General features: G+C 46.1%; 1 protein-coding gene and 1 long non-coding RNA gene across 6 annotated transcripts in view; one reads left to right on the top strand and one right to left on the bottom strand.

Annotated features, from left to right (window-relative positions):
* Positions 1 to 22,538, bottom strand: part of LOC141580130 (uncharacterized) — a 76,580-nt gene that overhangs the window by 18,746 nt on the left and 35,296 nt on the right. The window contains exon 3 of one of the 4 annotated variants that reach the window (XR_012512217.1): positions 8,964 to 13,448. The exons of 2 other annotated variants lie outside the window; for them this stretch is intronic. This is a non-coding gene — a long non-coding RNA (uncharacterized LOC141580130). Of the gene's footprint in view, positions 1 to 8,963; positions 13,449 to 16,648; positions 19,220 to 22,538 lie in introns of those variants that run through there. One more of the 4 variants, XR_012512220.1, reaches the window with a different exon arrangement.
* The window catches only part of BLVRA (biliverdin reductase A), a 43,969-nt gene continuing 27,995 nt past the window's right edge, over positions 6,565 to 22,538 (top strand). Inside the window, exons 1-2 of one of the 2 annotated variants that reach the window (XM_039462157.2) lie at positions 6,565 to 6,653; positions 16,852 to 16,884. In XM_039462157.2, coding sequence (XP_039318091.1) covers positions 16,873 to 16,884 — 12 coding nt within the window. In that variant the 5' untranslated portion in view covers positions 6,565 to 6,653; positions 16,852 to 16,872. Of the gene's footprint in view, positions 6,654 to 16,571; positions 16,655 to 16,851; positions 16,885 to 22,538 lie in introns of those variants that run through there. The other variant, XM_074379777.1, reaches the window with a different exon arrangement.

The following is a 22,538-nucleotide window of genomic DNA, read 5'->3' as shown; positions in this document are numbered from 1 at the left end:
GCTGTAGCCCCCCCGCAGCTCACGGCCAAATAAAAAGCCACTTCCTTCCTCAGTTCCATGTTTGAGACGTTTGTGTCTTGCCTTTCCTGCTTCATTCCCACCTCAGCCTCCCAAATAGCTGGTACTACAAAAATGCATCACCACACATGGCTAATTTTTGTATTTTTTGTAGAGACGAGGTCTTGCTATGTTACTCAAGCTGGCCTTGAACTCCTGGACTCAAACAATCTACCTGCCTGGTACTCCCAAAGTGCTGGGATTATAGGCTTGAGTCATGGCACCTGCCCTAGAGTTTCACATCATCATGGCATGACCCACACCAGGCATCATCAAAGATTTCTAGTCTTTATTTCTTTAAAGGAGAACTTTAAAATACTTTCAGAGTACTTTGAGTGCAGAACCCTACATTTTTTTTCTTCCAGCATTTTACAGTTGCTTGCCCACTTCTAATCCAACAGCAATTTTTTCAATCATCCTCTTCTATCAAGTCTTTCCAAAGCATTCAATTTAATTTTTTTTAAGAACAACTTCTTTTTAAATTAATTCATGGGCTTATATGTTTACGTAAATTATGTAATTACAATAAAAAATATAACTGGCATTGGCATACACAGGCTGCATTAGTTTGTAGGGCCACCCAGCAGAGTTCCACAAGCTAAGTAGCTTAGAGCAACGCAAATGTATTGTCTCTGTTCTGGAGACTGGAAGTCTGAAATCAGGGTGTCAGCAGAGTTGTGCTTCCTCTGCAAGCTGGAGGGGAAGGCTCTTTCCCTGATTCTCCTTGGCTTCAAGTTGTTTACTGGCAATTGTTAGCACTTCTTGGCTTGTAGATGCATCAGTCCAACTCGCTGTCTTCGTATGGTCATTTTATCTGTGGGTGTCTGTGATAGTTAATACTGTCAAGTTGACTGGATTGAAGGATGCCAAGTATTGTTCCTAGGTATGTCTGTGAGGGTATTGCCAAAGGAGATTAACATTTGAGTCAGTAGACTGGGAAAGGGAGACCCTCCCTCAGTCCACTGAGGGGAGATCCTCCCACCACTGGGTGGGCACATTCTAATCAGCTGTCAGTGCAGCCAGAATGAAAGCAGGCAGAGGAACACGGAAAGACTAGACTGACTTAGCCTCCCAGCCTAATGTTTCTCCTGTGCTGGCTGCTTCCTGCCCTGGAACATTGAAACTTCTTCAGCTTTGGGACTCCAACTGGCTTCCTTGCTCCTCAGCTTGCAAACGGCCTGTTGTGGGACCCTGTGATCATGTGAGTCAATACTACTTAATAAACTCCCATATATTTTACTTTTCTCATAAGAACACCAGTCATACTGGATAGGACTCCCCTAATTACCTCATTTTAACTTGATTACCTCTGTAAAGACCCTATCTCCACAGTCACATTCTGAGGAACAAAGGTCAGGACTTCAATGTATCTTTTCTGGGGGGACACAATTCCACTCAGGGTAGTCCATTCACTACCCTGATTCTTGATAAGTCTATTGCCCAGTAGTGGGAAAAAAAGTGGGTGTGCTATCCTAGAGCTGTGTGTAATTGGCATGGGTTAGCACATTTTTCAGAAGAAAAATAAAATACTGGTCAATAAAAGGAGTCAATAAAGAAAACACACTGCACATTACAGAGGAAGCCAATAGGGGCGGAGAGGTAAATGATAAAACAGAGTTGAATAATTTTTCTAGTAAACATTTTTTTTTTTTTTTTTTTGAGACGGAGTTTCGCTCTTGTTACCCAGGCTGGAGTGCAATGGCGCAATCTCGGCTCACCGCAACCTTCGCCTCCTGGGTTCAGGCAATTCTCCTGCCTCAGCCTCCTGAGTAGCTGGGATTACAGGCACGAGCCACCATGCCCAGCTAATTTTTTGTATTTTTAGTAGAGACAGGGTTTCACCATGTTGACCAGGATGGTCTCGATCTCTCGACCTTGTGATCCACCCGCCTCGGCCTCCCAAAGTGCTGGGATTACAGGCTTGAGCCACCGCGCCCGGCCTCTAGTAAACATTTTAAATAACATTTTAAATCACTGCTTCCTTTTTCAAAAATGAGGCAGGTTTTCCTGGGAAGTCTCTTCTGAGGAAGGAAACCTTTTTTTTTTTTTTTTTTTTTTTTTTTTGAGACAGAGTTTTGCTCTTGTTGCCCAGGCTGTAGTGCAATGGTACGATCTCAACTAACCTCCACCTCCACCTCCCAGGTTCAAGCAATTCTGCTGTCTCAGCCTCCCGAGTAGCTGGGATTACAGGCATGTGCCACCATGGCCAGATAAGTTTGTATTTTTAATAGAGATGGGGTCTCTCCCTGTTGGTCAGACTGGTCTTGAACTCCTGACCTCAGCTGATCCCCCACCTCAATCTCCCAAAGTACTGGGATTACAGGCGTGAGCCAATCTGCCCCTGGCCATTCCTTCAAATCTTAAAGGGAATCCAGATGCATCCCTGTCAGAGTATATGGGGGTTTTTTTCCTGCTATAATGGAAAATATGGGAATGCTTCCCCCACTGTGTGTTCCCCACATTCAAAATTTTAGAAGATGCATATTTTTCTGATGTTTTCAAACCTCTGTCACCTGCATCTATAAATAAGTTCACATTTACACGTATTCACCTTTTTTTTTCTAGATAGTTATTTCTACCTGTACTTGCAGAAACTTACTCAGTGATCCCCTTCCCTGGTGGCATCTCAGAGGGTTTGTTTCATAAATAGAGTAATGCATGCTGGATACTGCACTCTCCTTCTGCCTGAGATGCTTTCAAAACTGTAACATCTTGGTTGGGTGTGGTGGTTCACACCTGTAATCTCAGCACTTTGGGAGGCCAAAGCAGAGGATCTCTTGAGTGTACCAGTTCAAGACTAGTGCAGGCAATATAGTGAGGCCTCATCTCTACAAAAAAACTTCAAAATTAGCTGGGCATGGTGGTACACACCTATAATCCCAGCTACTCAGTAGGCTCCACCAGGAGCCAGAGGCTGCAGTGAGCTTTGATGAGCCATTGCACTCCAGCCTGGGTCAAAGAGTGAGACCCCGTCTCAGAAAAAAAAAAAAAAAAAAAAAAGGTTGAGGAGAGCTGCCTTGCCCCTGGCACCATGTAGGATGCAGTGAGCCCTCGCCAGACACTGAACCTCCTGGCACCCTGATTTTAGACTTCCCAGCCCCTAGAACTAAGAGCCATAAATTTCTGCTGTTTATAAATTACCCAGTCCAAGGTCTTTTGTTATAGTAGCCTGAATGGACTATGACAATACATTATGTTATTTTTTGAAATGTAGCATTCATAAACTCCTTGGAGATGACCATGCTGGACCTCTCCCCAGCAATTCTCCCTGGGCAGATATACTGTGACTTCTTCCTCACCTCTATATACCTGGCATTCACCGACAGCTTCCTGCCCGTCCAAGCAGCCTTACTGGACCAGATCCAAGGGAACTGTCTCCTGCACGATCCATATCTTATCCATGGGAAAGACAAATGCATCCTGGGACCCCTCTGCATGTGTGGGCTGACAGCCACACTGCCTGCCTTTTTCAGGTGGGAGGTAAATGACAGGCCAGAGAGTCTCCATGTGCACCAACATCCCTGACAAGCTCCCCAAATGACTGGAAGCCTGCAGGCATGAAGTGAAGGAAATGGGCTGCCTGAAGCTTCCCTCGGTGGGAAGGAGGTAAACTCAGACTCAAAGCACAGCAAAAGGTCTATCAGAGATTTCTTTTTTTCTTTTCTTTACTCTTTTTTGAGACAGAGTCTTGCTCTTGTCGCCCAGGCTGGAGTTGAATGGTGCGATCTCAGCTCACTGCAACCTCTGTCTCCCGGGTTCAAGTGATTCTCATGCCTCAGCCTCCCTCCCAGATTAGCTGGGATTACAGGCACATGCCACCATACCTGGCTATTTTTTGTATTTTTAGTAGAGATAGGGTCTTGATATGTTGCCTAGGCTGGCCTCAAGCAACCTGCCCGCCTAGGCCTCCCAAAGTGCTGGAATTACAGGTGGTTCTCACCTGATTCCTTCTTATATCCTTGGAGATCTATTCCTAGAATTCCACATTCGTGTATCTTGTTGTCCAAATCAAAATCTATACTTTCATATCTTGTTACACATGGGGAAAAAGAGCTGAGAGAATTACAACAGAATGGAGCTGGATCCTTAATACACGTCCTGACTGTTAATCTGTTTGGGTAGGGTTTCTGTCACCTGTGGCCTACAGCAGTCTTACTGCCCCCCAACCTCCCACAGAGTTCTTCAGGTTGAAGAGGGCTGCCACTTTGTAGAACGGGAAGCTCTTACTCAAAAAGTAGAAACTGAATACAAAACCAGACTTTAGAAGGATAAGATAAATAAATTCATAACACATCATTACGAAAAAGTGAGGGAGTTAGAGGTCTTAAACTCTGCTCTCAAGGGCACAGAGGGCCCCTCTCACAGACTTTCCCAAAGCTCCTCTGGGTGTACTGGTCTGACTCAGCAAGTGAACATCTGTGGTTTTGCCTAGCCAGCATCCCTTCTCCTAGCAGCAGTAGTCAGCATGTCCTTTTGGGGAATCACTCTTTCCTCTTGTGGTTTATTTCAAGTGACTACACATTCAGACCCCAGAGTTTGGCTTATGTCCTAGGCCTTGCCAGTGAAAATATGGTACCTCTCTAGTGGCAGTTATTTTTCTGCGAAAGGACATATCATGGGCCAAGGGGCAGCAGCAAGGAGGGGTGGATAGAAGAGTCAGATAATAAACAATAAGCTAAATAAATGAATAAATTCAGTCAGGAGCTAAATAAATAAGTCAGGAGCAGGGCAGGTGGCAATTTTGAATGGAGTGGTCAGGGTAGTTCTCAATGAGGCAGCATTTGAGCAACGATCAGTAAGCATGAGAAGTAGTCATGCATTCCAAACAGAGGCAAGCCCATGCAAAGACCCTGCAGCAAAGCCTTGTCTGCCTTACGCAAGAAATAGCATGGAGGGGACTGGTGCGGTCGCTCACACCTGTAATCCCAGCACTTTGGGAGGCCAAGATGGGCGGATCACCTGGCGTCAGGAGTTTGAGAGCAGTCTAGCCAACATGGTGAAACCCCGTCGCTACTAAAAATACTAAAAACCCCGTCTCTACGAGAAAATTAGCTGGGCGTGGTGGTGCATGCCTGTAATCCCAGCTACTCTGGAGGCTGAGGCAGGAGAATCACTTGAACCCAGGAGGCAGAGGTTGCAGTGAGCCGAGGTCATGCCTCTGCACTCCATCATGGGTGGTAGAGCGAGACTCCATCTCCAAAGAAAAAAGAAATAGCACGGAGGCCAGAGTGACTGGAGCAGAGTGAGGCAGTGGGGAGGCAGTAGCAGATGAGGCTGCAGAGGTAACAGAGGAGCGATCACACAGGGCTTTGGCTTTTACTCTGAGTTTGGGAAACCACTGGGAAGGTTTCCAGCAGAAGAGGAATTTGATTTGGCTTTCTTTAGGGTCACTCTGGCTGCTGTATGGGGACAGACTGCAGGGAGATCAGGGAAAAGACCACTATCATGACCAAGGTGGGAGATGAGGGAGGCAGAGGTAAGAAGTGGTCAGGCTCTGAGTATGCTAGGGAGGTCCAACCAACAGAATTTTTGGGCCCTGGAGGTGAAATGTGAAAGAAAGCTGAGTGCCGAGTAACCGCAAGGTTTCTGGTCTTAACACCTGGAAGATGGAGTTGCCATATGGGGAAGACATCAAGGGCACAGATTTGGATGTGTTGAGATTGAAATTTATTTTAGAGATCCAAGAGGGGGTATTAACTAGGCAGCTGGATAGAGAAGTATGGAGTTCAGGAGACAGGCCCCGCCCGGAGATAAATTCAAAGCCAAGCCTTCTCACTCTGCACCCAACAAAACCTCACTTAAACAGGCTTGTCAGGTCATGGAATAAAGTACAAGAACTTTTTTGGAGGGCAAAATGCCGGTCAACCTTACCAGTCAGAATGCTGCTTTTAATAAAAGATCAAAGAGATTTCTGTTCTTCAGCCTAATCCACCCCTCTCCCTAGTTTCTCCCCCAGCCCTGCTAGGCTAGAAGCTCCCTGGCTTTTACCACGTCAGGATCCCCAAAAAGCCCATTCCCAGGTGGATAAGAGCCCAGGCAGTTCCCTAGGACACTGTTCACTTCCTAGCTACCCAAGAGCAGGACACCGGCCTCCTGGAATATTCACTCCGCTCCTCACAATTACACGGAGAACTCAAGTAAGCCTCGGCGCCCGTTCAGTCGGGCCGGGTCCACCAATACCAAAGGGACCCAGTGGGTTCTAGGTGGTGAGTGGGGGGCAGATAAGAGGGATGCGACACCCTCACGCCGGGGCCAGGAACACCGTAAAGGGGCTCGGCCACTTCCTTACGCCCTCCGATTGGCGAGCACCTACCACCCACCCTTGCCACCCAGCTGGGTGCAGAGAACAGGGCAGGCGCACCGACAGTTCTCACGGCCCCAGGCGCCAGGCCCAGGGCGCAGAGGCCGGCATCTCACGCGCGACCGCGCGAGGCCGAGCCCCTCCCTCCCCTTCCCGTCCTCTCTCTTCCCCTCCACCTCCCGTCCCCTCCCGGTCCCCGCCACCCAGCCGGGCAGCCAATCGGAGCTGGGATCCCGCCCCGGTCCGCAAAGCCGGCGGCGCCCGGAGGCTGCACGGAGAGCGGTGCACGGGTCAGGTGAGGCGCGCGCGAGGAACGGGGGTCGCACGCGGGGGAGCGGGGGTCGCGCGCGGCTTCCATAGAGCGCTCGGCCTGAGCTCGAAGCCCCAGGCCCGCGGGAGGCCCGGGCCCGCGGCAGCCAGAGCCGGGACGCAGCCTGGGCGCCGCCTGCCCCGCCCCGCCCGGGCCCGGCGCGAGGACGCGGTCAGAGGCCCCGCGGCCCGGAGCCGGCCGAGGGGCTTTCTCAAATACACAAAAGACAGTCTCAAAAATTGAGTCTCCGTTTCTATTAAGACTGCCTGTGGCTGCGGTTTTTATGTAGACCCAGGCGGGCAGGCTCGGCGTCCGCGTGCCGCGTAGCCCGGCGGCTCCGGGAGCGCGAGCGGCTGGGCCCGGGCGTCGCCACCGCGGGGCCGCGAGCTCGGCCGGGACCTGCCCAGGATGCCCTGAGGTCCGCTCCGCGGGGACGAACCCTGTGGCGCCGCGCAGGCACTTGGCCTCTCCTGGCTCCGCCTTCGTCTTTGGAAACTGGAAACTATCACTTACTTCATTTACGGTGTGAGGATTACATGACAGTGTTCTGTAAAGTGCACTCTACATATGAAGTGCTCAGAAATAGGACTCACAGTTAGGGTATTTGTAAACTACTTAAAATATAAAAAGGATTTGCAGCATCAGAGTTAACAGCTCTGGATACTAATTTTTTTCACTTAACGCTCGTTATATGTTAGGAGTCTTCCATCCTATTATACCGCTGCGCGATCTAATCTTGGTGCCTCAATTTTCTCACTTGTAAAAGTGGGGATAATCATAATGCTTACTTGGTTAAATGGCCCTGAAGAATAAATGACTTAGCGAACCATGGGAAGGATTCAGTAAATGTTAGCAGTCATAATCAGCGCCTACAAAGCAAGCAATACTGTGTTGAAATTTTTCCATCATTAATGCAGCTCCTACAGTACCATTTCCACGAGGTTATTTAAATTATGGAAATAAAGGTATTGGTATATGGCTATTTCCCAAAAGATTGTATTGATAAATATGCTCATCCTTCCCTTAACGTTATGCGTTCCATAAAAACATAAACTTAAGTCAAATATTAGACAAAGTATTATAAGGCAGATTGTGTAGCCAGAGAGCTAAAAATTACAAAAGGCGCCCGAATTATACCTGAACTTTTAGGGAATAATTCTCAGTGTGTTTTCCCACACTTCATATGTGATCTTTACTTTTGTATTCTCTGTACCCACTGCCTACCCAGTTAGCATCTGATTAAAGTCAAAGATCTGCAACTCTGGGCCACATTTATTAATTTTCATCTCTGTTCTAATTGTATTTACCTTTTGATCTACACTGCTTAGTACTCCCAGTCATTTTTTACAGAATCTGGTAAAATACTCAGAATTGCATGGGCTTCTATGTAGAGGTGACACTCCATAAGTGCCGTGGGCTGGCAGGGAATCACAGTATACGGGAGCTGTGGCACCATTTTTATTCCTGATTCTCCTTGGCATATCCAGGACTCTGATAACATGATCGTATATATGAATCAGTAGTAATAGGTTGGGCCATTTGTTTTTTTGTCATAAATATGTAAGATTTAGAAATAAGTTGATAGTCATATATTTTGGAATTTGAAAAAGACATTACTCAGCTTCAAATTAAGCTTTAATCAAATAGTAAAAGTTTTCATTAATGGACAGTGTATACCTTTTTTGTTTATTTAAAAGAAAAAAACACTGAATATAGTCCCTTTGTGACAGGGGAGCTTAGTTCCTGACAATGTTCTCTTGAGTCTTTTTTTTTTTTTTTTTTTTTTTGAGGTAGAGTCTTGCTCTGTCACCCAAACTGGAGTGCAGTGGTGTGATCTCGGCTCACTGCAACCTCCGCCTCCCTGGTTCAAGCAATTCTCCCACCTCAGCCTCCCAAGTAGCTGGGATTACAGGTGCACACCACCATGCCCAGCTAATTTTTGTATTTTTTTAGTAGATACATGGTTTTTCACTATGTTGGTCAGTCTGGTCTCAAACTCCTGACCTTGTGATCTGCCCACCTCGGCCTCCCAAAGGAGTCCTTTTGTTTTGGCAGAGTCTCCTATATGGTTCAGACTGGAGCACAGCAACACCATCTTGGCTCACTGCAACCTCTGACTCCTGGGTTCAAGTGATTCTCATTCCTCGGCTTCCTGAGTAGCTGGGATTACAGGCAAGCACCACCATATCCAGCTAATTTATATATTTATTTATTTATTTACATATATATGTGTATATCTATATATATATATATATATATATATACACACATATGTATGTGTGTGTGTGTGTGTATATATATATATATATATATTTTTTTTTTTTTTTTTTTTTTCTCCCGGAGACAGAGTCTTGCTCTTGTCACCCAGACTGGAGTACACTGGCACAATCTTGACTCACTGCAACATCCGCCTCCCAGTTTCAAGTGATTCTCCTGCTTCAGCCTCCCTAGTAGCTGGGATCATAGGTCTGTGCCACCATGCCTGCTAATTTTGGGGGTTTTGCCATGTTGGCCAGGCTGGTCTCAAACTCCTGACCTCAAGAAATCCACCCACCTCAACCACCCAAAGTGCTGGGATTACAGGTGTGAGCCACTCCACCCAGCCTCTCTTGAGTCTTTGAGCTATGAGCAAACTACATTCTATGAGCTGCTAGATCTGCCTTGGTCAGAAACCAAAGTTGAACTCTCAGGAACAGTGATATATATACACACTGATATTTCAAAAGTACAGTGCCCCAAATTGTTCCACAAAGGAATTGAGGTCATTTGCAACAAAATCACATAGAATAGTAACAAATAAATAGAAGATAAATATGACCAGGAATTGAGATGAGAGAAAGTATAAGTACATTAAGTTAGTCCAAGGGAAAAAAGAATAAAGTGCCATCCAATGGAGTTTTCTATGATTATGAAAATATGCTGTATTTAATTAATTTATATTTCAATAGCTATTCTGTCTAGCTGCTCCCTTATAGGTCAGTGCAGGCCTGTATTTTTGTAGTTGAGTCTCAAATTTGTTTCTAGAAAGGTAAACTTGGTCAGTTAACATGGTTCTTGTCATTTGAAAGTCAAACATGCATAGCAACTTCATTCATCCATTCATTGATTCCCCCAAAGGTTAATGGCCTTGAAGGAAGCACAGCCTTTCCTGAATCTCAACTATAGGGAAAATTTTCTTGGACTTCATTATCAGAGCACCTTGATATGTTATTGCCCTGTGAAAGTTCGTTTAATTAAGGAATTGGGGCCAGGAGGGATGCAGCCAGTGAATGTGGCATAATTTGTAATGTTTTTTAGAGTTTTTAATAATTATGCTAACTAACCTTTGTAGAAGAGTTTAAAGTATATAGGTAAGCAAAAAGAAAGTAAGTCACTAAAAGTTCCACCACTCAGAGATATAATTACTGTTAATATTTTGATGTACATATTTCCAGACTTGTGTCTCTTTTGAGGTGCTACAGGATTTCTTTAGTTTTTCTGTTTGTTTGTTTTCTGTCCACGCTATTTCAGTTTATGTGTGCTGTCTGTTGTGCTAAAACAAATATTCACTGATGCCTTAGTAAATCGTTGGATATCTTATTTACCTTGCACTTGCACGTATGATTTTTTCATCTAACTTAGCTGTTTCTCTTTTACAAATTCAGAAAACCTCAGACTTTGAAAAGGCCTTGAAGTTCCTCACCTGAAATCTGAGAACTTGGAGCACCTTAAAAAAAGCTAAGGGAAAACAAAAGAGTGAAAGAACCTGATATAGTCAATGTAGAGAATACAATTTTATATGTAATTCATATTGAGGGTGCAGATAACACATTGTGAAATCTTGCTTGTAAAAAAATCTTGGTCTGCTGAAGAAAGATGTTCTCTCTAGAGATCTTTGAAAGCATAATTATTGAGCTATTAAAATGTTAGACACAAAAGTTAGACCCACACATATTTTGGCTATGTGGAAGATTTGTATTCCTTCCCCTGCCCACCCCGGCACTTATGAGTTGTGCCTGTTAGGCAGTACCTGTAGCACTCAGCTGGGCAGAACTCGTCTTTCAGCAATAAGGGAGGATAGTTATAAATGACCTGGACCTTCTGGGGACGGTCAATGCCCAAGAACTCCAGAAAAGTCCTGCTGTCAACCCAATTTTGAAATTGATTGAAATATCTACAAATATTTGAGTTAATAAGCAGCTCTTTTCAAACGTGATTATGCCCTTCTACGTTTAAATACGGTAGGCTTCAGTGAAAGTAACTGACCTCATCTCATTTCTCTCTTGTTATATTAAGATCACTTTCAGTAAAAGGTAGAAGCTTTTGAAGTGGCTGGGAGGAAGAAGAAGAGAGAAATAGAGCAGATGGGGCGGGTGGAAAGGTGGGTGAGGAAGAGGCTGGCTTCTCTTTGGCAGAGTGCCAAGGAAAAGCCCAGGCAGTTTTGTGCCTGGGGCCTTGATGACTGCAACCTGAGCCTCGGCCTAGTTTCCCTGCAGAGCCAGAAGAGAAGCTAAAAACCTTCAGTTAACCAAGCCAGACACCAAGAAAGGTAAACTGATAGAGAACCTCCCCGCAAAAAAGAAGTAAAGTGGGTTAAAGTGATAACATGTTAGCACAGAGAAAGAACATAAGGGTCATCTAAGTTCATCTGCCCCCTCTCCTATTTCAAGGTGCAGAAACTAAGGCACAAGGGACCCCATTCCCTACTCTTGATCACACAACTAGTGGGTGCCAAGCTAGGTCTAGAACTCTGGGGTCACAGGCTGGCTCTTCATCCCTTAGAAAGACAGCTCATCTCTGTGCACCTGAATCCATTGCGTTTTGGAGTCAAAGCAAATAAAGGCTCAAACTCCAAGGCTGTTTTGCAGACCAGCTGCAGTAGATAATAGGGGGGAGGAGAACCCTGCTTTAAATTGCTTTAAGCAAGTTGCTTCAACAAAGGTGTTGACTTTTTTCTTTCAACTTCCTGTGAGCCACTGCAGCCTGAGCTGTTATTTGTCATTATGCAATAATTCAGGAACTAACTCAAGATTCTTCTTTTAAAAGTATTTGTTTATTTAGAGACAGAGCCTTGCTCTGTCACCGAAGCTGGAGTGCAGTGGTGTGATCTCAGCTTACTGCAACCTCTGCCCACCCCTCCCTTCAAGTCATGTCTCAGCCTCTCGAACAGCTGGTATTACAGGGTCATGCCACCACCCCCCTTGCTGATTTTTGTAATTTTAGTAGAGACAGGGTTTCACCATGTTGCCCAGGCTGATCTTGAACTCCTGGCCTCAAGTGATCTGCCCACCTCGGCCTCCCAAAGGCAGGAGCCTCCTCACCCAGCCTATTTATTTATTTTTAAAGTGGCTGCTCCTAGAAAGGTATACCATGTTTCTGGATGGGAAGGCTTATTAATTCACCCTAATTTCATATATAAATTTGATGCAATCATAGTCACAGTCCCACTGGAATTTTTTAACTTGTTAAGATGTTTTAAAATTAATATGGAGGTCTAGGCAAGTAAGAATATATAGTAATACTGAACAAGATTAATGAGACAACTTGAATTACCAGGTATTGAAACACTGTAAAGCCATAATAATGTAAACAGTATGTTATAAGCATGGTAATTGAGGTCTGTGGTACAGCAGAAAAAGTGAAAAAAGAACAACTGTATTCATAAAAATTTAAGTGTGGAGTCACTGGGGGAAAGGATGGAATGGTCAATAAATAATGTAGAAACAACTCAATTATTTGGCGAAATGTAAAGTTAGAGCCTTATCTCATGCCATATACCAAAATACTATTTAGATTTGATTTAAAATATATATAGATAATGAAAGAAAAGTTAAGACCAGGCACAGTGGCTCACACCTGTAATCCCAGCACTTTGGGAGGCCGAGGCGACTGGATCACCTTAGGTCAGGAGTTCAAGACCAGCCTGGTCAACACGGCAATACCCCGCTTCTACTAAAAATATAAAAATTAGTTGGACATAGTGGCATGTGCCTGTAATCCCAGCTACTCAGGAGGCTGAGCCAGGAGAATGGCTTGAACCCGGGAGGCAGAGGTTGCAGTGAGCCGAGATTGTGCCACTGCACTCCAACCTGGTGACAAGAGTGAAACTCCATTTCAAAAGAAAAAAAGAAAAGTTAAAAATCTAAAAGGAAATAAAAATATATCTATTTAATATAAGTCTTTTGGGAAAATCTTTCTCAACATAATACTAAAAGTTAGAAAACAGAATGTTTTTGTGTTTGACCATTTAAATACTAAACCTTTGAAATTTAAATAAAAAAAAGAAAAACTAAACAAACCAAAACCTTTTTGTTACAGGATTAGGTCTTAGATATTTTCAGATATATTAAAATAGAGAATAAAGTTCCTCCTGGATTCTGTTTAGAGTTTAACTGGTCTTGGCCAGACGATGGGAAGGAAAGGAGAGGGAGCTGTGTGATGGGCAAGCAGAGAGCTGGAAGGTGGAGACAGATCTCGCCTGGCCTGTGTTGCTGCCTCTCCTGACAGTGCATCTTATAATAAGGGGCAGTTGAAAGCAGAAGGGGAAATAGCACAGAAAGGATACATCTGGCCTTTGCAGTTTTGTGACCATGGCAGGTCCTGCCAGTCACTCAAAGCTCTGTAAGCAACTAGCTAGGGTACCCCCATCTGAATGTGGGTGCAATGACTCATGCCTGCAATGTCAGAACTTTGGGAGGCTGAGGCAGGAGGATCACCTGAGCCCAGGAGTTCGAAGTTGCAGTGAGCTGTGATCATGTGTGCCACTGCATTCCAGTCTGGGTCAAGAGCGAATTCCTGTTCCTGAAAAATAAACAAACAAACAGCAATGCAATTTATTGTAGGTGGCACACCCCTGATGCCCAGTGTAGTTCTGGGTAGGCTTCTTTCTCATGCATATGCACCTCTCCACATTGTTCGTGGGTTTTCTTTTGTTTTGCCTTCCCCAGATTACGCAGGGAAACAATAAAGTTTATATGTAATGTTTTGTAGGCCACTTCTATAGGAAAGCTTTCCTCTAAGTTCTCATAGAAAGGGAAAGCAAGCAGTAGTGAAATTTCTGCAAGGTCCAAGGATTCAGGGCAGTTTATTCTGAATGTAGTTTGGGCGCTGGAGACAGAAACAGGAAGCAGTAGAATTGCTAGGTCACATTGCCATTGCTACACTGCCTTCCACAGGGATGCTACCCACTTGTAGTCCCCCAGTAATGTCAGAGTGTACTCCTGACCACACTTTAAGCAGCACACTCTGGCAAATATTTTGATCTGTCCGTCGGATAGGCCTTCTGGCTGTAATCCTAATTTACATTCTGTGATCATGACTGAGAGTTATCTGAATTTCCTTTTCTGGGAACCAGAGAGCAAGTTACAGCTGGAGCAGATCTTAGAGATGAAGTCCGGCCATTTAGCCTACAGCTGAGGAACCCATTTGACCATCATAGTTGCTTGGGTAGTTCAGGACACCAGGTCTCCTGTTGATCATTGAAGTTCTCTGGGTGAATGTAAGACAGGACCCGTCAAGGCCTCAGGCACAGCCTGGGGTTTGAGTCTAGAACGAGAAAGTCTGGAAGTTGAGGATAGTGCTGCAGTGCGTTGGCTGTGAGGCAGGGTGATTCACCCTCCCTGAACTCCAGGTGCTTTGTCTGTTAAATGGAATTAATTCTAGCTTTTTTTTTTTTTTTGCCAGGATTCTGAGGATTAGGGTTAATATGTATGAACTAGCTGATCTGGAGAGGCTCACATGAGAACAGATCCCTCCTCACATTTGTGTGTTCTGTATCACTTATGTGCAAGCTCTGAGGCCTGAACGAAAGTTCTTAAAAACAGAAGGAAAGCACAGCAGGGTGTTGGGGAGGGCATCTCTGTGGGGCCTCCAGGTAGCCAGGGGAAGGTGAGCAGAGCGTACTTGCTGGCGACCCTCTGCTCCTGTGTCTTCACACCCCCTCCACTTAGTGCAGGAACTCCCACCCCACACACCACCTACGGGTCAGCTCTCAGTGTCTTATCCTTTTGAGAGTTTTTAAAATATGAGACAGAGTCTCTCATCTGCGTAAAAATTGTTGTAAAAAAGAGAGAGAGAGAGAGAGATAGGGAGATAGGGTCTCTGTCACTCTGTGAGTGGCATGATCATAGCTCACTGCAGCCTCAAATTCCTGGGCTCAAGCAATCCTGCCTCAGCCTCCCAAGTAGCTAGGACTATAGGCGCGTACCACAATGCCTGGTGAATTTTTTAATTTTTTAAGTAAAGAGAGGGTCTCACCTTGTTGCCCAGGCTGGTCTCGGACTCCTGGGCTCAAGTGATCCTCCCACCTTAGCCTCCCACAGTGCTTGGATTACAGGTGTGAGCCACCATGCCTGGCCTTTCTGATATATTTTATGCATAAAAAGACATCACACAGGCCAGGCGTGGTGGCTCATACCTGTAATCCCAGCATTTTGGGAGGCCAACGGTTGATCACAAGGTCAGAAGTTTGAGACCAGCCTGGCCAGCATGGTGAAACCCCATCTCTATGAAAAATACAAAAAAAAAAAAAAAAAGCCGGGCATGGTGGCATGCACCTGTAATCCGAGCTACTTGGGAGGCTGAGGCAGGAGACTTACTTGAACCTGGGAGGTGGAGGTTGCAGTGAGCCAAGATCGTGCCACTGCACTGCACTCCATCCAGCCTGGGCAACAGAGGCAGACTCTGTCTCAAAAAAAAGACATCACACCTATACTGCCTTTTCAGGATCTGAGAAGAAAGTCCACTTTCTTTGTCACATTCTGCTTTTTGGAGTTTTTCTTCTAGCAAGTCCCCTTTTTCAGATTTTTTTCAGGAGATGTGAAAAGGCTCCAGGCTACAAAAGGAAAGGCATCATGTGTGCTGGTTAGGTCATGAGACCCACTCTCAAAGCAGGAAGGAGGAATGGAAAGAGAGAAGGGAGGGGAGTTGCTGAAAGCAGGCTGTTTTCGACACAAAGCCCATAGGATCACCCATGCACCCTTCCTCAACTAGTCCTAAGGTTGCCGGGAGTCAAAGTTTGGTTTTGTTTTTTTGGGGAATGGGGGTGGTTATTTCACCATCATTCATGGTTATCATCCCTGTGTTTAACCAAAGAGAATAAGGTCAAATGCTGTGCTGGGTCCAAGGGCAGGGGTTGCCACAGCCTTCCCTTTTCAGAGGCCCCTGCCCTCTGCAAGCTAGGAGTGGTCATCGGCATTGGCTTCCTGGACAGCCCATGCAGGTGGAGGGGCTGGAAAGGCATCTGTAGTGCATTTTTCATCACCTCTGGTTATCCATTTGCCTGCCCTTGCCTGCCCAGTTTTAGTTAAAATACAGTAGCAATTCTAGTGGCTCTAAAAGATGAGGGAAAATGTTAATCTTTACAGGCCTCTGTTCTACTGCCATTCTAGTGTTTCTCCAGGGTGCCTCCCGACCATCTGTGCACATTTACCTGGATACTTGCTAAAAACGCAGATTCGTGGCTTCCCCTCCACTCTAGGCCTTCTGAATCAGAATCTGGGAGCAGAACCCAGAAATATACATTTTCAACAAGAATCCCAGGTGTACAATAAAGTTGGGGATCCCTGGTAAGCCGTGCAGTCGCTGTCTTCCTTTTCCTTCCCTCTCTGGTCTCCCGTCATCTCCCCTTGCCCCTCCTTCCTTGCTACCCCTGCCCACCTGTTTGCCCCTCCTTCCTTTGTCTTAATGCTGAGGGTCCAGAGTGGCTTCTTGGACTGTTCTTTGAACATATTAAATTGCAGTCCTCTGGAAACTCAGCTAGGAAGAAAAAAAAAAAGTAAGGATGTATTTCTTATTTCCTTGCTTGTCTCCATTTCCATTAAAAAAAAAAAAAAAAAAAAAAAAAAAAAACAGATTAAAAAGCTGTCCTCTTCAGGCACCAGCTCTGGGAAGTGTATCCGTCCCGTGGAGGCATCACGACTGTAGCTGCTCTTCCAATGTAGGCGATGGACCTGGAGTTGGAAATGCCCTTCTCTAAGGAGGCATTGCTGGTGTGACATCCCAGGGAAGTCAGCCACCGCCAGCCCCAGGGTAGTCACCAGCCTGGGTACCCTGGCTGGAAGGCACAGGTGGTGAAGGCATTTGGGGAAGATGAGACCGATGGGACAGGAAGCAGTGGGGGAGCGTGGGGTGGCAAAGTGGAGTGTTTGCATGGAGTTTTGGCAGGTGCCACCAGGGACTTGAACCTCTGCTTTTGTCTTTACAGTGACCAAAGGAAGAGACCAAGATGAATACAGAGGTGAGTTCTTTACACAGACCAGTTTAAGGGATGCTTTTCTTACTGTGTCCTCCATTGCTCCTTTGCAGGGTCTCCATTCCCTTTCAGAAACATCAGCACAAACTTAAGAACACTTCCCTTCTAGCCTACCGATGTGCACATGGTTCTGGGTGATGCAGGAAGAATTAGGTCCCTCTGAGTTCTTATCTGTGTCTATCCAGCTTCATTCAAACTTACTCACTGCAGCTAATCCTGAAACAACACTCCAGAGCTCAGGCTGGCAGCTCAGGGTGTGGAGGGTGCCGGGTCCAGATCCCTGCTCTGTGTTATTCTGGAGACACCTCTGCATTGTCTCCTTGGTGCTCTTCAGTTCCAGTTCTCTGATGCACGGAGGTGTCTAGCTTCTCATCCCTTTGTTTCTTCTTTTTGTTTTACCCATCAGCCCCTTCCTCTGTTCACTCCCTCCCGAGTGCAGCTGAGACCTTGGGCCTCATCCCTTCCACCACTGCTGTGCTGATGCCCACTGTGCTTTTCCCACTTGTCCTGTGTATCCACCATGGCAAACCCAGATGCTGTCCCCACAAGAGGAGTTCCTGGGCAAGTGAAACAGCCTTGTGCTGTTTGCAGCTGGCAGATGTCTCAACACCCTCATCTTGTGCTCAGCACCACCCGCCAGCCTCCCTGTTGCTCTAGGTAGCTCCTTGCCAGTGCCCTGAATGCCCCAACTCCAGGCTTCATCCCTCTACCTGAGCTCTGTCTTCCTCGAAGCTCCCCCTCATTCTTAGCATCAAAATCCCTTTGCATTCTACAGAGGAAAATGTAAACATTCCATCCGACGTCATCTCCCTCAATTCCTGCCTCTCCATTTGTCCTGTTCCTCCTGTCACAGTGCAAGGGATGTTTGTCAGTGAGAGAGTTCCAGGTTGTGAACACCAGAAAGCCTGACTTAATGTGGCTTTTTCCTGGAAGTCCAGGTGAAGGGCAGGCTTCAGGGCTGGTCGATCCTGCAGCTCTGTGACTCCTCAAGGATCCAGGAGCTTTTCATCTCTCTGCTCCCCACCCAGCTGCTGGTTACCTGCTTGGGCAGGTCCCCTTGTGGCAGCAGGATAGCTGCAGTGGCAGTTGGGGCCATACACATTTGCATTCCCTTTCATCAGCGGGAAGAAGTGGCTTCCTGCAACTCCTTCAGAGGGGTGGGAGCCTTTTTTAAGCCCCATCAAATGCCTCCTTCGGTCGTATTGGCCAGCCTCAGATTCTGGACCCCAATGTGTCTGAGGAGCAGGGATTTTGTGATTGGCTTCACCTACTCAAGCCCATCCTGGAGCAGCTTCCCCCCTGCACCAGGCCTGGGTGTGGGAAGAAGAAAGGGGGAAGTATCCCTGTCTGGTATGAGACATCCCTGGTCCATCTTCATGCTGCTATAAAGAACTGCCCAAGACTGGGTAATTTATAAAGGAAAGAGGTTTAATTGACTCACAGTTCAGCATGGCTGGGGAGGCCTCAGGAAACTTAACAGTCATGGCGGAAGGCAAAGGGAAAGAAAGCAAGGCACCTTCTTCACAAGGTGGCAGGAAGGAGAAGTGCGGAGTGAAGGGGGAAGAGCCCCTTATAAAACCATCAGATCTGGCGAGAACTCTGTCATGAGAACAGCATGGAGAAACCACCCCAATGATTCAGTTACCGCTTCCTGTCTCCTCTCTCGACACACAGGGATTATGGGGATTACAATGAAGATGAGATTTGGGTGGGAATGCAAAGCCTATCCGTATCACCTGTGATGGAGTACCCTCCCCTGCTCTGAAACGGCACACTCCGCCTGCACAGACCTTCCGCTGCCTCCTTAGTTACCTCCTTTGCCATCTGCATCATCAACCTAACTCCCACTATCCTCATCGATACCTCAAAATGCTTTCTTCAGAACAAACCACCACCACCTCACATCTTGTCAAGCGACTACCTTTCTCATCCCCTGTGAGCATACTTCTCAAAAGAGATACTTTCAGTTAATTTCTCCATTTTCTCTTCCTTGGGTCATTCTCAGCCTGTTGCAGTCTATTTTTGGGTTTCTCCCGCCCCCCATATTATACTTAAATGAGTCTTGTCAGGGTCAGTGATGATCTCTGTAAATTTTATAAAAATTTATTTTGTAATAATGTAAATACATGTTCATAGTGCAAAACTCAGGCTACAGAATGGAAAACAGCCAAAAGTAAGTCTCCCTATTAGTTATCTTAACCAGCCCTGCCCCGCTTGGGACTGACTTTTGGTAACCACTTTGTCGTGCCTCTCACCTCCTTATCTGAAGGCCCTGTGGGTCACCCTGTGGCTTGCTCGAATTCTCAGGATCTTCTAAGTTCTAAAGAAACAATAGAAACTTTGCATTAATACTAAGCTTATACAACCTGGCCCAGGAAGAGTTCCATCTGTCATCAGTGATCACTTCTGGCCTTTTCCTCTTAACCTTGTAAGAAGATTCCTAGACTTCAGTCTTCCTCTGCTGTTCCTTACATATCTCTTTATTTATTTATTTATTTATTTTGACATAGGGCCTCACTCTGTTGCCCAGCCTGTAGGGCAGTAGCATGATCTTGGCTCACTGCAATCTCTGCCTCCCGGGTTCAAGCGATTCTACCACCTCAGTCTCCTGAGTAGCTTGGATTAGAGGAGCGCCACCATGCCTGGATAATTTTTGTATTTTTAGTAGAGACAGGGTTTCAGTATATTGGCCAGACTGGTCTCGAACTCCTGATCTCAAGTGATCCTCCCACCTCAGCCTCCCAAAAGTGCTGGGATTACAGGCAGGAGCCACCACGCCCAGCTGTTCCGTACACATCCGCTGCTTGGTGTCAGACTGCCTTCTCCCTTTTCTGTGCAGTCCGCTGCAGCCTGACTGTTCTCACTGCTCTATGTCTCAGGGAAGGTACCAGTGAGCCCCACATTACCAAATTTGGCAGAAACTTTTTCCTTAAGCATTTGACACTGTTGACCACACTTTTTTTGAAATGCCCCTTGACACCCCAGGGTTTCTGCCTGTTTTCCTGGGCCACTTCTCAGAGTCCCTCTTCGGCTCCTCTTCTTCCTACTCCTTGGGAGTCTGTGTTCCCCAGCGTCCTGCCTGCTGCCCTAGGAGCTGATCTGCTCCCACAGCTTTTCGTGTCACTTGTGTGTTTGGGGAAGTCCCAGATGGATCTGTTCACACAGGCACCTCCTCAGCTCCAGACATGTACATCCAGGAGCCTGTCACTCCTCTGAGTCATAGCTGCCTCAGTCAGACCCCAAGCCCGTTACAGCCCAGGCTGGACATGCTGCTTTCACTTGCCCCAAATCTGTTCCTCCTGCTGGGCCCAGCACTCCAGTCCCCTCACTCTGTTCCCACACACCAGCAGCCGGTGACCAAGACTATAAATCCTGTCATTGCTTTGATGTCACCGAAATTCATGTGACACTACACTGTGCCAGACTCTAGACCTGGCTTGATGGCTGTCATGGTAAAAATGTAAGTGTGGTACGAACGCCACACTTCTCGCTAAGTGAGACCACCATATCTTTCCAATCTGTTCCTTTCTTCCCCTACTTTCAGCCTCCTCATCACTTCCTCATTTACCTAATTCTTTTCTCCTCCTCCTTTACTTTCCTCACCCTCCTCTAAGGTCATTCACTCTCCTTTTTGGAAGGCGGGGGAGACCTCAGGCAGAGCGATGGTCCGCACGCCCAGTTCCTGACACATTGCCTCTGTTGTGCTGTGCAAGGCCCTGCTCTCAGACTTATTTATTTTTATCCCTTTTCTCTCCATCCTCATTCTCACCCTGTCAAAGACAACTATGCCAATGAATTAAGTGTTTTCCTTTTTTATTTGTGTATGTTCATGAAAAATTTTGTTTTTGTTCAAATACCTTCTAAATTTATAGACAGTAGGCTGGGCACCATGGCTCACGCCTGTAATCCTAGCACTTCGGGAGGCCGAAGCAGGCAGATCACCTGAAGTCAGGAGTTTGAGACCAGCCTGGCCAACATGGTGAAACCCCATCTATACTAAAAACACAAAAATTAATCGGGCATGGTGGCACATGCCTGTAATCGGGAGGCTGAGGCAGAATCACTTGAACCCAGGAGGCAGAGGTTGTAGTGAGCCAAGATCATGCCATTACACTCCAGCCTGGGCTTCAGAGTAAGACTCTGTCTCAGGAAAAAAAAAAAAAAAAAAAAAAAAAAAAAATTGTATGTAGTAAAATTGACTCCTTTTTTTTTTTTTTTTTTTTTTTTTGGTGTACAGGTTTACGAGTTAAAAATACATGCATAACAGTCACCCCAGGATATCAAGATGTAGAACCTCACCCCAAAATATTCCCTTCTGTTGCCCCTTTATAGTCACAACCTCTCCTTGCTACTGACCCCTGGCAACATACATCATCTCCTGTGTGATATACTTTTTTTTTTCTGAGACAGTCTCACTCTTGTCACCCAAGCTGAAGTGCAGTGGTGTGATCTCAGCTTACTGCAACCTCTACCTCCCTGCTCTAGCGACTCTCCTGCCTTAGCCTCCCAAGTAGCTGGGATTACAGGTGTGAGACACCATACCCAGCTAATTTTTGTTTTGTTTTAGTAGAGACAGAGTTTTGACATGTTGGCCAGGCTGGTCTTGAACTCCTGACCTCAAGTGACCCACCCGCCTCAGCCTCCCAAAGTGCTGGGATTATAGGTGTGAGCCAAGGTGCCCAGCCTGACATCCTTTTAATGTACATAATTATATTTTATATCATTTATATCTCATTTTTCATTTTTCTACATGTTCACAATATATAGTTAATGTGCTACACAGAAGGCCAGAACGTGCATCCATTTAGTCTTAACAAAAAGCCTAGGATCAAGATGCTATTATAACCTGTTTTGTAGATGAGGAAAATGAGCGGTAAGTCAATTGCTCTAAGTCACAGGGGGTTAAGGGGCATAATGGGGACCCAAGCCCTGATGTTTTTGACCCATGAATTCCTTTGTCCTTGTCTGCATCTAGCTAATCCCGTCCATCCAGTTCAAATGTCCTTTGTACTCCACTAACAGTTTTCTGAGTCCTCTCTCGGGAAGTCATACCTCCCTCTTATGAATTTCCGTTGTGCTTTATGGATCTTTTTATTTGTTACCTTCCCCTCCTGCTTTGACTGTAACTGTCCAGGTGCCTCGCTCATCTTAGCATCCCCATGGCGTCTGGCTTGATGCCTCATACATAGCTTATCTTCGCTAAATGTCAGTTGCCTAAATGATAGGATGAGTCAGAGACTGTTAAGTAATCTTCTAATGCAGTCCAGAGCTTGGGTGGGTCAGTGAAAATGCAGAGGAAGGAAATCATATGACAAATTTTCAAGTAAAACTTGCTGTGGCCCAGAGGCTGGGTGGAGGGAGAAAGCACAGAAGGACTATGGCTACAGTTGGCCTTTGATCTCAGGATGTTTACGGAATTCAGGAATGACCCCAAGCATTTAAAGCTGGGTGCTACCAGGATTCCTAGAGCTACTGGCTTTTGCCCAGAAGTTCAGAGGACAGCTGTCAGGAGGGGTGGATGATTGGAATTTGGCATAGAGTGTGAAGATCCAGGGCAGGTGGGACAGCCAAGTTGAAATGCCTTGGGAATGCGGCTTGGAAGAGAGGATCCACAGCTCAGGATGCTAGAGTCTTTGGCA

The sequence above is a fragment of the Saimiri boliviensis genome, chromosome 10 (assembly GCF_048565385.1).
Source record: "Saimiri boliviensis isolate mSaiBol1 chromosome 10, mSaiBol1.pri, whole genome shotgun sequence".
NCBI lineage: Eukaryota > Metazoa > Chordata > Mammalia > Primates > Cebidae > Saimiri > Saimiri boliviensis.
This window is presented reverse-complemented; position numbering and strand designations above follow the sequence as displayed.